Source organism: Leiobunum rupestre, chromosome 1 (genome assembly GCF_980474605.1).
Source record: "Leiobunum rupestre chromosome 1, qqLeiRupe1.1.hap1, whole genome shotgun sequence".
Taxonomy (NCBI): domain Eukaryota; kingdom Metazoa; phylum Arthropoda; class Arachnida; order Opiliones; family Sclerosomatidae; genus Leiobunum; species Leiobunum rupestre.
Genome location: NC_143384.1, coordinates 32,432,831 through 32,445,212, shown reverse-complemented (window position 1 = coordinate 32,445,212; position 12,382 = coordinate 32,432,831). Strand labels below are relative to the sequence as shown.

Genomic DNA, 12,382 nt, shown 5'->3' with positions numbered 1-12,382 from the left:
TTGAGTCCGAAACTGACCTTTTTCGCTCGCCAAAATCCTGAAATTTTCGGCGAATTTATCTCCGTAGCACGAGCAATTTGGGGCAAATCAAAGCTGTAGTTTTATTCCTAAAATAGAAGGAACTGAAGTGGAGAGATTCTGTTTACTTGTAGAAGTTTTCAAACCAGAGGTTTTTAATCATAATATTGGGCTTATTATCGAAATAATTTTTTTTTTTTTACGCGCGCGCGACCCGACGTTTAACAAATAATTTACGAGGAGCCTTCGGTTTCATATCGTTTTTCTACTACGTAGGGTTGTGTATGCCTATTTCAATTACTATTGCGTAGGACTTTTTCATGGGTGTTAAATCAACCTGCTTTTAATCCCAGATGTAAAGAAATGTATTACAGACAATTAGCCAATGATACGCTTCGCATTTTCTGACGTCATGGGTGCCGAGAAAGTCTGGAAATTCGCCGAAAAACTCGATTTCCACCATTTCGACTTCTTTTTATAATAATTCAAAGACCACTTAACCGATTTTGATGAAATTTTCTGTACTTGCTATAAAATGTTTGCTCTTTCTAATGAATCATTAATTAGCCATAGCTAATATTTCGTGCAACCAACACTTTAATGGTTTAAAAAAAATTATATATTAAAAAAATTGTACATTGGGTAAATTCCGGTTAATTTTGGTAAACGCGTGTAAATTTGGGAAAAAATAAGCAAATTGGTAAATACAAGTAAATTTGGGTTATATTATTTAAAATGGGCATGTTCATTTCGGTAAATATTAGTAAAATGTGTAAATTAGGTAAATGCAAGTAAATTGACAAAATTTTACCCAAATTAACCTGAATTTACCAAATGTACATTTTTTTAAACATAATTTATTTTTTTAATATTTAAAAATGTTTCAAAGGGGGGACCCTAAAAATCACCGATTTCTCCATGGTAATTTCCATCGGGAAAAGTATATTTTAAGTAATCAAAAACATTTATGCAACCATGGCAAAACTATTTAGCCCGTCGAAACTTTTCCTTTTGTGAAATTTCAAGTTACATCAGGATACAGCTATAAAATTTGGCCTTGACGGAATAGTAAATTTGAAGCCGAGCTAGGATCTAATGCGCATTGCCGGAATCAGTTTCGCCAGTTTTTCTCTTTGCCTCTTATCCTCTTAATACAGTATACAGTATCCTTGGTTACATTAAGGTCTACTTATCCCCGGAATTTAAACAAAATCGGTGAAAATCCCCTCGGGTCGTCTCCTGGTAAGTGCAGCTCTTTCGTCACTAAAGTGCAGTGTGCGTAGATGGGAAAATATCCCTGTGTCTCGTTGCGCCATCTAACGGAACTAATATTTTAGCGCGTAATTTATAACAGACTGAATAAAAGCTTACGCTATTACGCATCATCTATTGAATCTTAAAATTTAACTTCATTACATAGTTTCCCTGTTATTATTACTAATAACATATGTGAGTTTCAATAACCGCACCGCCATCTATCGCCTTAAATAAAATAAAAACTTTTAACAAGGTACTTGTGACCACGTAGGGAAACCTAAGCTGACGTCGTTGGTTCCATCCTTTTCTGCTTTTTCGATTAACTGCGCATGTGTCAAATATTATTGAAACTCACACATTATAAAGACAAAATACCATAAAATAATTTGTTTTCTATGAATTGCTAAATCTAGGAGCAACAAACACAACACCCCACACAAGGAGAACGCAACCCGTCAAAAGTCGTGGATTTTCTTGCGTACGTTTTTCATTGGCTAGACGCTTTAGGGCCTGCTGCCGTCGGAAGGGGAAAATTCGGAAATTGTCTTCCCCCCGCCCGTAAAACGTTCAGCGTAAAGGCTCGTGACGCTCGTCCAATGAAATTCGTACACAACCCTTCGTTAGCGTGTTTAAAGGCTAGCTGCGTTCTCCTTGTGTTTGTTGCTCCTAGGTTAAATGAAGTTTTGGGTAGAGCCAAACGGCACAGTGAGATTTTTACCGACCTGAAATTGACGAACGAGTTGCAATTAAAAACCAGTTGTGCGCCGACCTCTCCATAAAACGTTTTTGATAATAACAATCGTTTTTTAGGCCTATTCGGACGAGGCGAGGGGCAAATGGGCCACTCAGTGGCCGGGTCAAGTGGTCCTCTGCGTCTCTCAAATCAAGTGGACTTCCTCCGTTCATAAAGCGCTGCTCAGCGGCGACAAAAGCGAGCTGGCGAATTACGCCAAGTTGCAGGAGAAACAATTGGCAGTCGTGGTGGATTTTGTCCGTTCGGAACTGCCCCCGCTGGTCCGGAAAACGATGGGGGCGCTGATTGTACTGGACGTCCATAGTCGAGACGTCGTGACCGATCTAATTGGTCAGGCCGTCGTTGACGTCGAAGACTTCAATTGGACGTCGCAGTTGCGTTACTATTGGCAGATGAAGAACGTTTTAGTTCGCATGATTTACACCGAGGCGCTGTATGCCTACGAATATCTCGGCAATAGCGACCGACTAGTGATGACACCCTTAACCGACCGTTGCTACCGTACCCTAATGGCGGCGTACCATTTGCACCTGAACGGGGCGCCGGAAGGTCCAGCCGGCACGGGCAAAACGGAGACAACTAAAGACTTGGCTAAAGCCCTGGCTGTGCAATGCGTCGTGTTCAATTGTTCCGAGGGTCTGGACTATTTGGCCATGGGCAAATTTTTTAAAGGCTTGGCATCGTCCGGCGCTTGGGCCTGTTTCGACGAGTTCAATCGGATCGAACTGGAGGTCTTGTCCGTTGTCGCTCAACAGGTGTGTGGTGTCACAGAGAAAAGGTTAGGAGTGGTGCTGTCAAATCCATTTTAACGCGTTATAGGTTATGTCAGCCAAAGATTTAGGGAGGGCCTTACGTAAGGGCTCCAAAATGGGAGTAGCACCGGGTCTTTTCTCCACGTTACGACGCCATTCCGGGCTATGACGCTCGCTTTGACGTCATCACACGCAAAAAGGCTCGGTGCCGTCAAGCCCATATCACGGTGGGTACGTTCAATAACGCTCATCAAAAATATCGGTGAATAATCGATGCAATAATTTCCTTACTGTACAACTTATTCCGTTTCCGGTTGTGGATGCATGATGCCCATAGTAAAAACCAGATAGAAGATATGATTTTTTGATGACGTGACGTCTCACGCGTTGTTTGTACATTTCACCGCCAAGTTTTGAAACACCGGTGACTTAAAAAGAAACCATTCAACAACCTCACAGAACCAAAATCAAGCAAACACCGATTCCCAACTGAGTTTCGTTACTTGAACGTACCCGGTTTACTCGTTAAAATTCATGCTAGGAGCAACAAACACAGCACCCCTCAAGAGGTGAACGCAACAACCCGTTAAAAGTCGTGCACTTTTTTGTGTACAGTTTTCATTGGTTACGCATTAGCGCCTGCTGCCGTCTGAAGGGGGAAAATTCGGAAATTATCTCCCCCCGCCCTTAAAACGTTCAGCGTAAAGGTTTGTCCAATGAAATTTGTACACAACACTGCGTTAGCGTGTTTAAAGGGTAGCTGCCTTCTCCTTATTTTATAAAATCGACTATTTATGCTAGCTGTTATTATATCGCAAAACGACTCCTTACGTTTACTCCATTGTGGTGTCTGTAAATGCTGAAGTACTTTTTAACACTCTATATTTAATAGATTCAAAGTATAAGCCAAGCCATTCAAGCGAAGAAAGTTGAGTTTGAATTCGAAGGCACTCTAATAACGCTAAACCCAACGTGTTACGTTTGCATCACTATGAATCCGCATTACGCTGGCAGATCCGAGCTACCGGACAATTTAAAAGTACGTCTCTTCTAGGGCTACATGAAATAATGTAGCAGTATTCAGTTGCGGGGAACCACTTAGATACTGGCTAATTTGATTGGTTTAGGGGGGAGGAGCTTACTCTTCGACCACGAGGAGGATTGAGAATAATATCATATGTAACATAATTTCTCATAAGTACGCCACTAGCTCTATTCCTTCTAGGAGGATGGAAATACTGGAGGGGAAATATGGGATTCATAGGCCTGGCAATGTGGGGAATTCGGACATAAGATACTAGAGACACCTAGCGGACACCGTAGTCAAAATTTCGTCCGCGTGTTCGTTGGGACTTGGTTAAAAATGCGTGCCGGTTTTAAAGATTTATTTATTTTGTCTTCAAATTAAATAAACATCTCCGAAATTAGTTTCGTAGAATCCAGGTAGAATATTCGTGTTTCAACTTGTACAAAAAATCCTTGTGAATAGAATGAAAAGTAGGCAAAATTTATAGAGACAAAAAATGCCGCCTATTTTCACGATGGCGCTACGCTCGTATGTCCGAAATTGTATAGCTCTCGCGTTGCCGAAGCTAAATCAGCGAGTCCGTGATGGGGGAATGCAAATTTCTGTTCCAGGTACGCAGTATTATATTCCTAGATTCCTTCACAGATTCACTAACGGTTTGTTTCACAGATATTGCGTCATCCGTACCCTACGTAATATTTGACGTCATATTTGATGTCATCGAATCTCAACGGCTGATTATACCGTCGCGCAATTAGCTCTACGTCTGATAAACCGACGGCCATTATTTTAGTAAACAAACCCGTTTGTACAACCAAGGCTTATACTCTCTACAGCCGAGGCTTATAAGCCCGGGTTTAGATCCCGTTTTTAAACCACAGCTTATTTAGCTATACTGAAATGTGCTATAAAAATTTAACTTTGGTTTACTGAACCCAGTTTTATTAGCCTCGTCTGAATAGGGTATTAGGAGCTAAAATGAACTACAAGCTGTTAATGCAATTAATATGCAAATTAATGAAGTTTTCGGAGACTCAGGTTCTAAAATAAATTTTGCATTGTCAAATAAAAGAAGCAGGTTTATTGGAAAAAATTGTTGAAATTCTTTAGAGCCTAGGCCTAACTCTTCTAGGCTTAGTATGGGTTTTAATAACGCTGGTGGAATATCCCATTTTGACGACTTGTTCCATATTCGATAAGCGATCACTGAACCGAACCATATTGATCATTTTCCCCAACCTTTTATTTTTCTAAACTACTCATTATTTAACTTCATCCGCACAAACCGAGCGAGTTTATGAATTTCAATAAAGCTACATTGGGCTGACTAAAATTCCGAATTTCCGACACAAAAAATTCCTTCTCAATTAGCTTAAATATATATGTTAGTATCCAATAGTGTGGCTTCCAAAATTACTAGGATGAATAAAAAGGTTAAATCTAACGTAGTCCACCTTTTTACTGGTTCGTGGTGAGACAAACCGTTAGTGAAGATTTTTTAATCGAATAAAAGTACTGTGGCATACTTATGAGTAATTATGTTACATATGATGACACTAATAATTGTCTCAACATAGTCATTATCTTTATGTTCAAATAAATACATGCTTGGTGCTACTTCCGAAACTAAAACCACAAGCAGGCTATGAAAATTAAGACAAATATTAAAAAAAAAAACATTTTACTCCTTATTTGCATGTTTTAAAATATTATCGATGACGTTTCGTTTCAAAGTTGAATACTAATAACTGGATACCTATCAAGGCATTTTTAAAAATATTTCCCACTAAAATAGGTGATTCCGAAAAACATCGGTGGTCACATGATTTGGTTACTTTCTAGCTGTTGTATGGTTAAAGCAGAGATGCTGCGCTTATAGAGATATGGAACTCCCGATACCCCCAGCTGCCAAAAAGAAATAGAGGGTAGCTGCTGCAGCTACCCTCTATTTTTTTTTGCCGACGGTGGCGCCCCTCAACGTCTGGGAGAAAGCTTTTGTGATGCCATAAGCGAAAAATGGGTTTTCTCCCGGCCGAGCGGCGACGCTGATGCTTGAATTTTTCTTGACGCGTTTTCGTGAGAGTTTCATATCTTTATGGGCGCAGTGACTAGCAGAGATCTAGGAGCAACAAACATAACACCCCACACAAGGATTTTCTTGTGTACATTTTTCATTGGCTAGACGCTTTAGCTCCTGCTGCCGTCGGAAGGGGAAAATTTGGAAATTGTCTCCCCCCCCGCCCGTATAACGTTAAACGTAAAGGCTCGTCCAATGAAATTCGTTCACAACATTGCGTTAGCGTGTTTAAAGGCTAGCTGCGTCCTCCTTGTGTTTGTTGCTCCTAGCTAGCAGGATCTCTGGTTAAAGTATTTGAGCGCGCGCTTCTTTTTTATTTTTCAACGCGCGTGCAAAACATTGAGTTGGGAATATTAATCTAGAGATCCAATCAAATCTGCTCCCCGCGAAACAAGTTTTTGAAAAATACGAATGTGCCGTCTGCTCTAAAATGACGAGCAAACGTTATCATATGACCCGTGGCGCCATCCATTATTTTGAAGAAAAAAAATCTTTTTGCTTGAAAAAGCGTCTTATTTGAACGAATCATTGAGAGATAGACGGCGCCACGGGTAGAATGATAACGTTTTCTCGTCATTTGGGACGCCGATGGGAGCAGACGACAGTATTCTTATTTTTAAAAACTTGTTTCGCGAAATACTGAAATCCGACGTTTCGATTGGACCTCTAGATTAATATTCCCAACTCAATGGTGCAAAATCGCGCTTGCCACAATCTACTAATATAGCAAGAGCGAGCGCCCAGAGAATACACTCTTTTATACATGTATTGGTCGATAGGTGGTTTCTTTTTGCCTGTTCCGGGATTTCGGAGTAGGGTAAGAAGACTCCGATTCTGTGGTGGCGAATATTTTGAGTCGGAGTAAAAACATTTTTCCAAAATGGCTGCCTGTGGCTATTTTAGCTGATAAATTCTGGCTAGCAGACGACCAAATCCGATTTACTCTATTTACACCTCCTTTTCAGAAGGAGTAAAAAGAGTAGACATAATACTTTGGAACAAGCGTATAGTTTGTGGGGCTGAGTAATTCTCATCCCCAGAACAGGCGAATAAAACGTTTTAGGGTAAAAAGAGTGCAGAGTTTGATTGGATATTTCGTTATTGTAATGTTTATGTGTAGGGTGTGAATGTTGAGTTTGTGTTATGACGGTTGTGGGTGTTGAGTTTGTTGTGCACAGGCGAAAAGAAAGCACCTCTTATATTTGATTATCACCTATTCTTCTAGGTTCTTTTTCGCACCGTCGCCATGATGGTACCCGACTACGGTATGATTGCGGAAATTCTGCTCTACTCTTACGGATTCTTGGCTGCCCGGCCGTTGTCCGAAAAGCTGGTCGTGGTATTCAAATTGGCATCGGAGCAGTTATCTCCGCAGTGGCATTACGATTACGGCATGAGAGCTTTGAAAGCCGTGTTGGCCGTTGCGGGACAACTGAAGCTTCTGTATCCCCACGAACCGGAGGAATCTTTGGTACCATCGCTAGTAGAAGACTCGTAATTATAAGTAATAATTACGAATTTTTTTATAGTTGCTGAAAGCGGTCATCGACGTCAATACTCCGAAATTCTTGTCCCACGACATCCCGTTGTTTCACGGAATCTTGCAGGATCTCTTTCCAAATATGAAACAAACTCAAACGGATGAGGAGGTTGGTCAATTTGCGCTTTTGAATACAATTTTGGGGATTTTGAAAGGACCCTTAGCGTTCTTGGGCTCACCTTTTGTACAACAAATGATCGACAACCAATCACGCGAAGACGGGTAGGCATACAGTCCTGTAATTATAGAAAAGTTAGCGTTTTAGGTCTAGCAAAAGTGACATAAGACCCAAAAGTGTGTCAGCCCTACCTAAGCGCCTTTTGAAATATTTACCGAGAGCACTGCTAGTCTCACATCGACAACAAAGCCTACCAGATGGTTGGTCTATGACGCCTCTTTAGTCCGAAAACGCCACACTTGGTGGCGCTGGAGTTACGAAATTTTTAAATTTTGATGACTTGAGATTAAAATAATTAAAAACCACGGTTGTACAATTAAAAGGTTTTATTAAAAAACACAGCTACGGCCGTTTCGACGCCAACATCAGCGTCGTCCTCAGGCTAATATACAATATTAACAGTGGTTTTTAATTATTTTAATCTCTTAATTATGTACAAGAACTGTCCTTTTATTAGTTTAGTTTTGATGACTTATTCTTTACTCACTCTCTTACACTCTCTTTTCATTTCGCGACAAGTTCTCGAGTGGAATATAGAACGATATTTTGGGTCTTATGTCGCTTTTGGTAATTGTCATAAGCAGTGGTATTTGTAACATCAGGAATGTCTATGGATCCATCGCAACCGTGCTGCGAACATCAATGGCTGCGAATGCGTTTTGAGAAACGGGCGAAGCTTAAACTACGTGGAAAGCAAGGCAAAGCACCTTTTTCAAATTCATTGGCTAGTCGCCGTCGCTAGGAAACCACTCCGCGAAAAGAATATTAATTTCATTCTCTCGGAAAATTAACTTACCAGAAGATCTTCGAAATTTTGCACAGTTCTTCACCAAACTTGCTAGTTCCGCGTCAAATTTAGATGGTTAAAATAGAGCAAGGGATGTCAGTGAACTTCTAATCGAGACAAGGCTAACCTCCGACTAGAAGCCGAGTCGAGCGTACAGTGTTCAGAGGTAGAAAATGCCAGGTGGACAATAGTGTGGTAAATAGTGGAAAATTCCGGCCTGGTCAATAAAGAATTTAGTGGCCAATCAATCTTTTTACCACAGATAATTATAAAATAATAATAAAAATATTTTAACACTACCTCCTGAAAGTAGGCTGCAACAAGCACAAAACCAACTGAACATTGCGCGCAGCCCGTGGTCGACCTACTTCGTTCCTGTTATGTAAAACGAATAATACGTTTGTAAAGAACCAGTTGGAGTTAACGGTAATAGTTAGTGTAGGGAGGTGTTGGCTCGCGTGGCGTGCCGGACTTGCCACCACCCTCCTACGCATTGTAACCCGGCCACCTGAATTAATGGCTTCGAAAGTCGCTTGATGACTTAGGCCTAAGGTGGTGCCTTGGGTATTAGTCTAGCTGATTAAAAAATTAAGTAAAGTACCCAGAATGTGCCTGTCTCTCACGTAACCGACGATGGACATTGGTAAAAGTCCGTGAGACGGGGTTGCGCCGGTTCGCGTACCTTTCCTGGTAGAGACGTTGAGCAGCCAAAGTATTGCCATCCGCTAGTCCATACACAAAATGAATATCCGCCAGTTCTTCCGTAGTGAACTGCATTGTGGCAGTTTGAAAGTCCATCACGACTTTAAATACTGTTTAAGTTTACTTTTTTACGCTGGTTACCTCGATTTGTTTACAATTCCTTTTTTACCTATCACACGAACCCAAACCTTAATGTTCGCGTTTCCCTGCTGCTTGGTTTTGCGCTTGTTGCAGCCTACTTCCAGGGGCTAGTAGGCCACACTTTGAAGCTCTCTGGCGCTCTTTTCACTTGGGAAAATGGGGAAAAAAACAGGCATATTGCTCAACTCACCACCTACAACTCCATAAATGTTTTCCATAACCACTTGAAACACCCTGTATATGCATAGGAATGGTCAGATTCGGATTAACATTAGAATAATCTGTTATTTTGTGAACTAAGACATTTTTTCAATAATTTTTTTAAATGTAATTCCAATTACTTTTTTGAGCTTTGAAATGCAATTTTTCTTTATTTGCCACTATTGGGCACTTTTTGCAAATTTTCCACTATTTGCCACTGGCCTGGACTTTTGTCCAAAAAGGTGACTTTTTAGGAACATTGCGAGCACAGTAAATCACGCCCGTTTCTATGAAAAATCATCATTGTCACCAGTCTTCCTTAAACATTCTAAATGTATACATATAAAGATAAATGCGTTTGTCACCAAACAATTTTGATAGTTAAATTTTCATGAATAAAATGGTATCTTCCCATTGTGCCGAATCCCATTCGACCGAATTCCCATTAGACCGAATTCCGCCAATGTTTTTGATGAAATTTTATGGAAGCGTTTAATATCTTTTTAAGTCTGTTAGGTTAGGTTAGGTTAGGTAACACTGCATGCTGTTCTGACAGATGCTGAAACGGATAAAACCGAATCCTAAACCCGGAGAAGTGCGGGTTTTTCGGTCGAATGGGACAATCCCATTAGACCGAATCCTAAATCCACCAAAGTGCGGCTTTTTCGGTCGAATGGGATTGGGTTCGGTCGAATGGGATTCGGCGCAATGGAACAGATTCAATAAAATAGTAGGAACAAAATTGACAAATTAAAACTTGACATATTTGCAAAATTAACTTGCCAATGTCCACAAAGCTATTCTTCGAAACGGCCAAAGACGTTTGTCAAAGTTTGAACCTCCAACCTGTGGATAGTTTTTTGGAGAAACTCTCCCAGACTTCTAGCGTCATGACTGGACGTCACGGGTAATAACTGCATTCTTACGGGTACATTTCTAATAGAAAGTATTTCATTTAACACGGTTATCGCTTTTTGGAACCAGATTTATGTTAGTGGGAGCACCCGATAGTGGGAAATCTACTATCATAAAGGTACTGGCGGAAACACTGTCTAAACTGGACAACCACACCGTGCTGATGGAAGTTCTCAACCCGAAAACGCTAAACTTGGCGCAGTTATTTGGACAGTTTGATTCCGTTTCTCGCGAGGTAGGTTTTTTAAAGATAATTTCATACATTTTAAGATTAATTTCGATGGAAAATATATATTTGTACATTTTAAGATTAATTTCGATGGAAAATATATATTTGTACATTTTAAGATTAATTTCGATGGAAAATATATATTTGTACATTTTAAAACTTATTGCGATTGATAATAGATAATCTGTACATTTTAAGACTTATTTCGTTGGATAACAGATAATCTGTACATTTTAAGACTTATTTCGATAGAGGAGACTTATTTCGATGGATAATATACAGGGTGTCTCAATTTGCTCGATCAGGCCATTTTTCTCAAAATGTAATGCTAGGGTTCTGAAATTTTCAGGGTTTATTTGTTAGGTATGGAAGGCTTTGGTTTCTAAATTTCAGAAAAATCGAAAGATTTTGTGCCGTTTTGGAAAATTTATTTTTTCACCGGTAGGTGTCACGCAAAATGTTTCAATAGAAAAGTTGTAGGGCATAGTCGAAAGTGTAAAAATAATTTTGGTTCGGTTGAAAAAGACCTATTTTTCACTGAGTTTGGAGGTCGGGGGAAAAAACAAGTTGTACTAGCAGGCAATAGCCTTTAACGAATTGTAGGTAACATGCATTTCAGTTATAAGATTTCGAAAAATAAACAAATAATAATTAGCCCAAGTGACAAATGTTTTTTAATGACTTCTACAGACTGTTTTCAAAAATGCCACCTTCTGATGCAATGCACAAATATGCACGATGTTGCATATTGCGAAATGCTCCCCGAACCATTTCTGGAGTCACCCGGCGACATGCTTCGATGATTCTTTGTCGTAAATCTTCAACGCTCGTCACAAGTGTTTGGTATACGTAGTCCTTTACGAATCCCCAAAGAAAAAAGTCGAGTGGTGTTAGATCAGGGGATCTTGCAGGCCAACGAACAGGACCAGTTCTTCCGATCCATCTTCCAGGAAACTCGTCGTTTAGATATGCAACCACGTCACGATATTGGTGAGGTGGCGCCCCATCTTGCTGGAACCAGATGCGTCTGTACTCGGCCAGAGGAATGTCGTCCAACACGTTGGATATTTCATTTTGAAGGAACTCCAAGTAGTTTTGACCGTTCAGACGATTTGGCAGGAAGAACGGGCCAATAATTCTGTCACCTAACACATTTAAGCGAAACTGCACTTGGTGGCGGTGAGAAAATCCCCAGTGTGGATTCTCGTAGTCCCACATATGTTGGTTTTGACGGTTGAAAGGCCCATCTCTTCCGGATGAACATTCGTCGGACATCAGTAGTTGATCGTGAAAATCCTGGTGTGCGTCAGCCATGAGGCAAAACCAATTGCAGAAGTCGAGTCGGCGCTGTCTATCACCGTCATGCAGTCCTTGGTGAAGTGTCGCTCGATAAGGATGAAAATGGTGTCTTTTGAGTGTTCTCCAAACGTAGTTTCGATCCAACCCTAAGTCAAAGCTGGCAGTCCTGACGCTCGCTCGAGGATAGGCGACGAAGTAGGCAAGTATGGTGTTTTCCATGTCAATGTCCTGGAGACCACGACCACGAAACCTCGGATTGATATTACCCCAGTTGTCGAAGTCGTTGACCACTCTAAGAACCGTCGTATGACTTGGTCTGCAATTGGGAAATCTTCGTCTAAATAACTGACTTACTAGAGTAGCATTAATTACGACGACCTTCTCCGTAAATTAATTCTAGCATATGAGCGCGCTGATCTCGAGTGTAAAGAGTCATACTGGACAACAATCGGCCAAGCTGAGATAATGTTTTAACTTTGAAATGTAAACGCTTTAAATACTACTC

At 40.6% G+C, this 12,382-nt stretch overlaps 1 protein-coding gene across 1 annotated transcript in view; it reads left to right on the top strand.

Moving 5' to 3' along the window:
- LOC149962160 (dynein axonemal heavy chain 12-like) overlaps positions 1-12,382 on the top strand; it is a 59,985-nt gene that overhangs the window by 41,029 nt on the left and 6,574 nt on the right. Inside the window, exons 11-16 of the mRNA XM_090164404.1 lie at positions 2,086-2,784; positions 3,674-3,820; positions 7,111-7,356; positions 7,415-7,534; positions 10,232-10,341; positions 10,419-10,584. Of these exons, the coding sequence (XP_090020530.1) occupies positions 2,086-2,784; positions 3,674-3,820; positions 7,111-7,356; positions 7,415-7,534; positions 10,232-10,341; positions 10,419-10,584 (1,488 nt within the window). The remainder of the gene's footprint in view (positions 1-2,085; positions 2,785-3,673; positions 3,821-7,110; positions 7,357-7,414; positions 7,535-10,231; positions 10,342-10,418; positions 10,585-12,382) is intronic.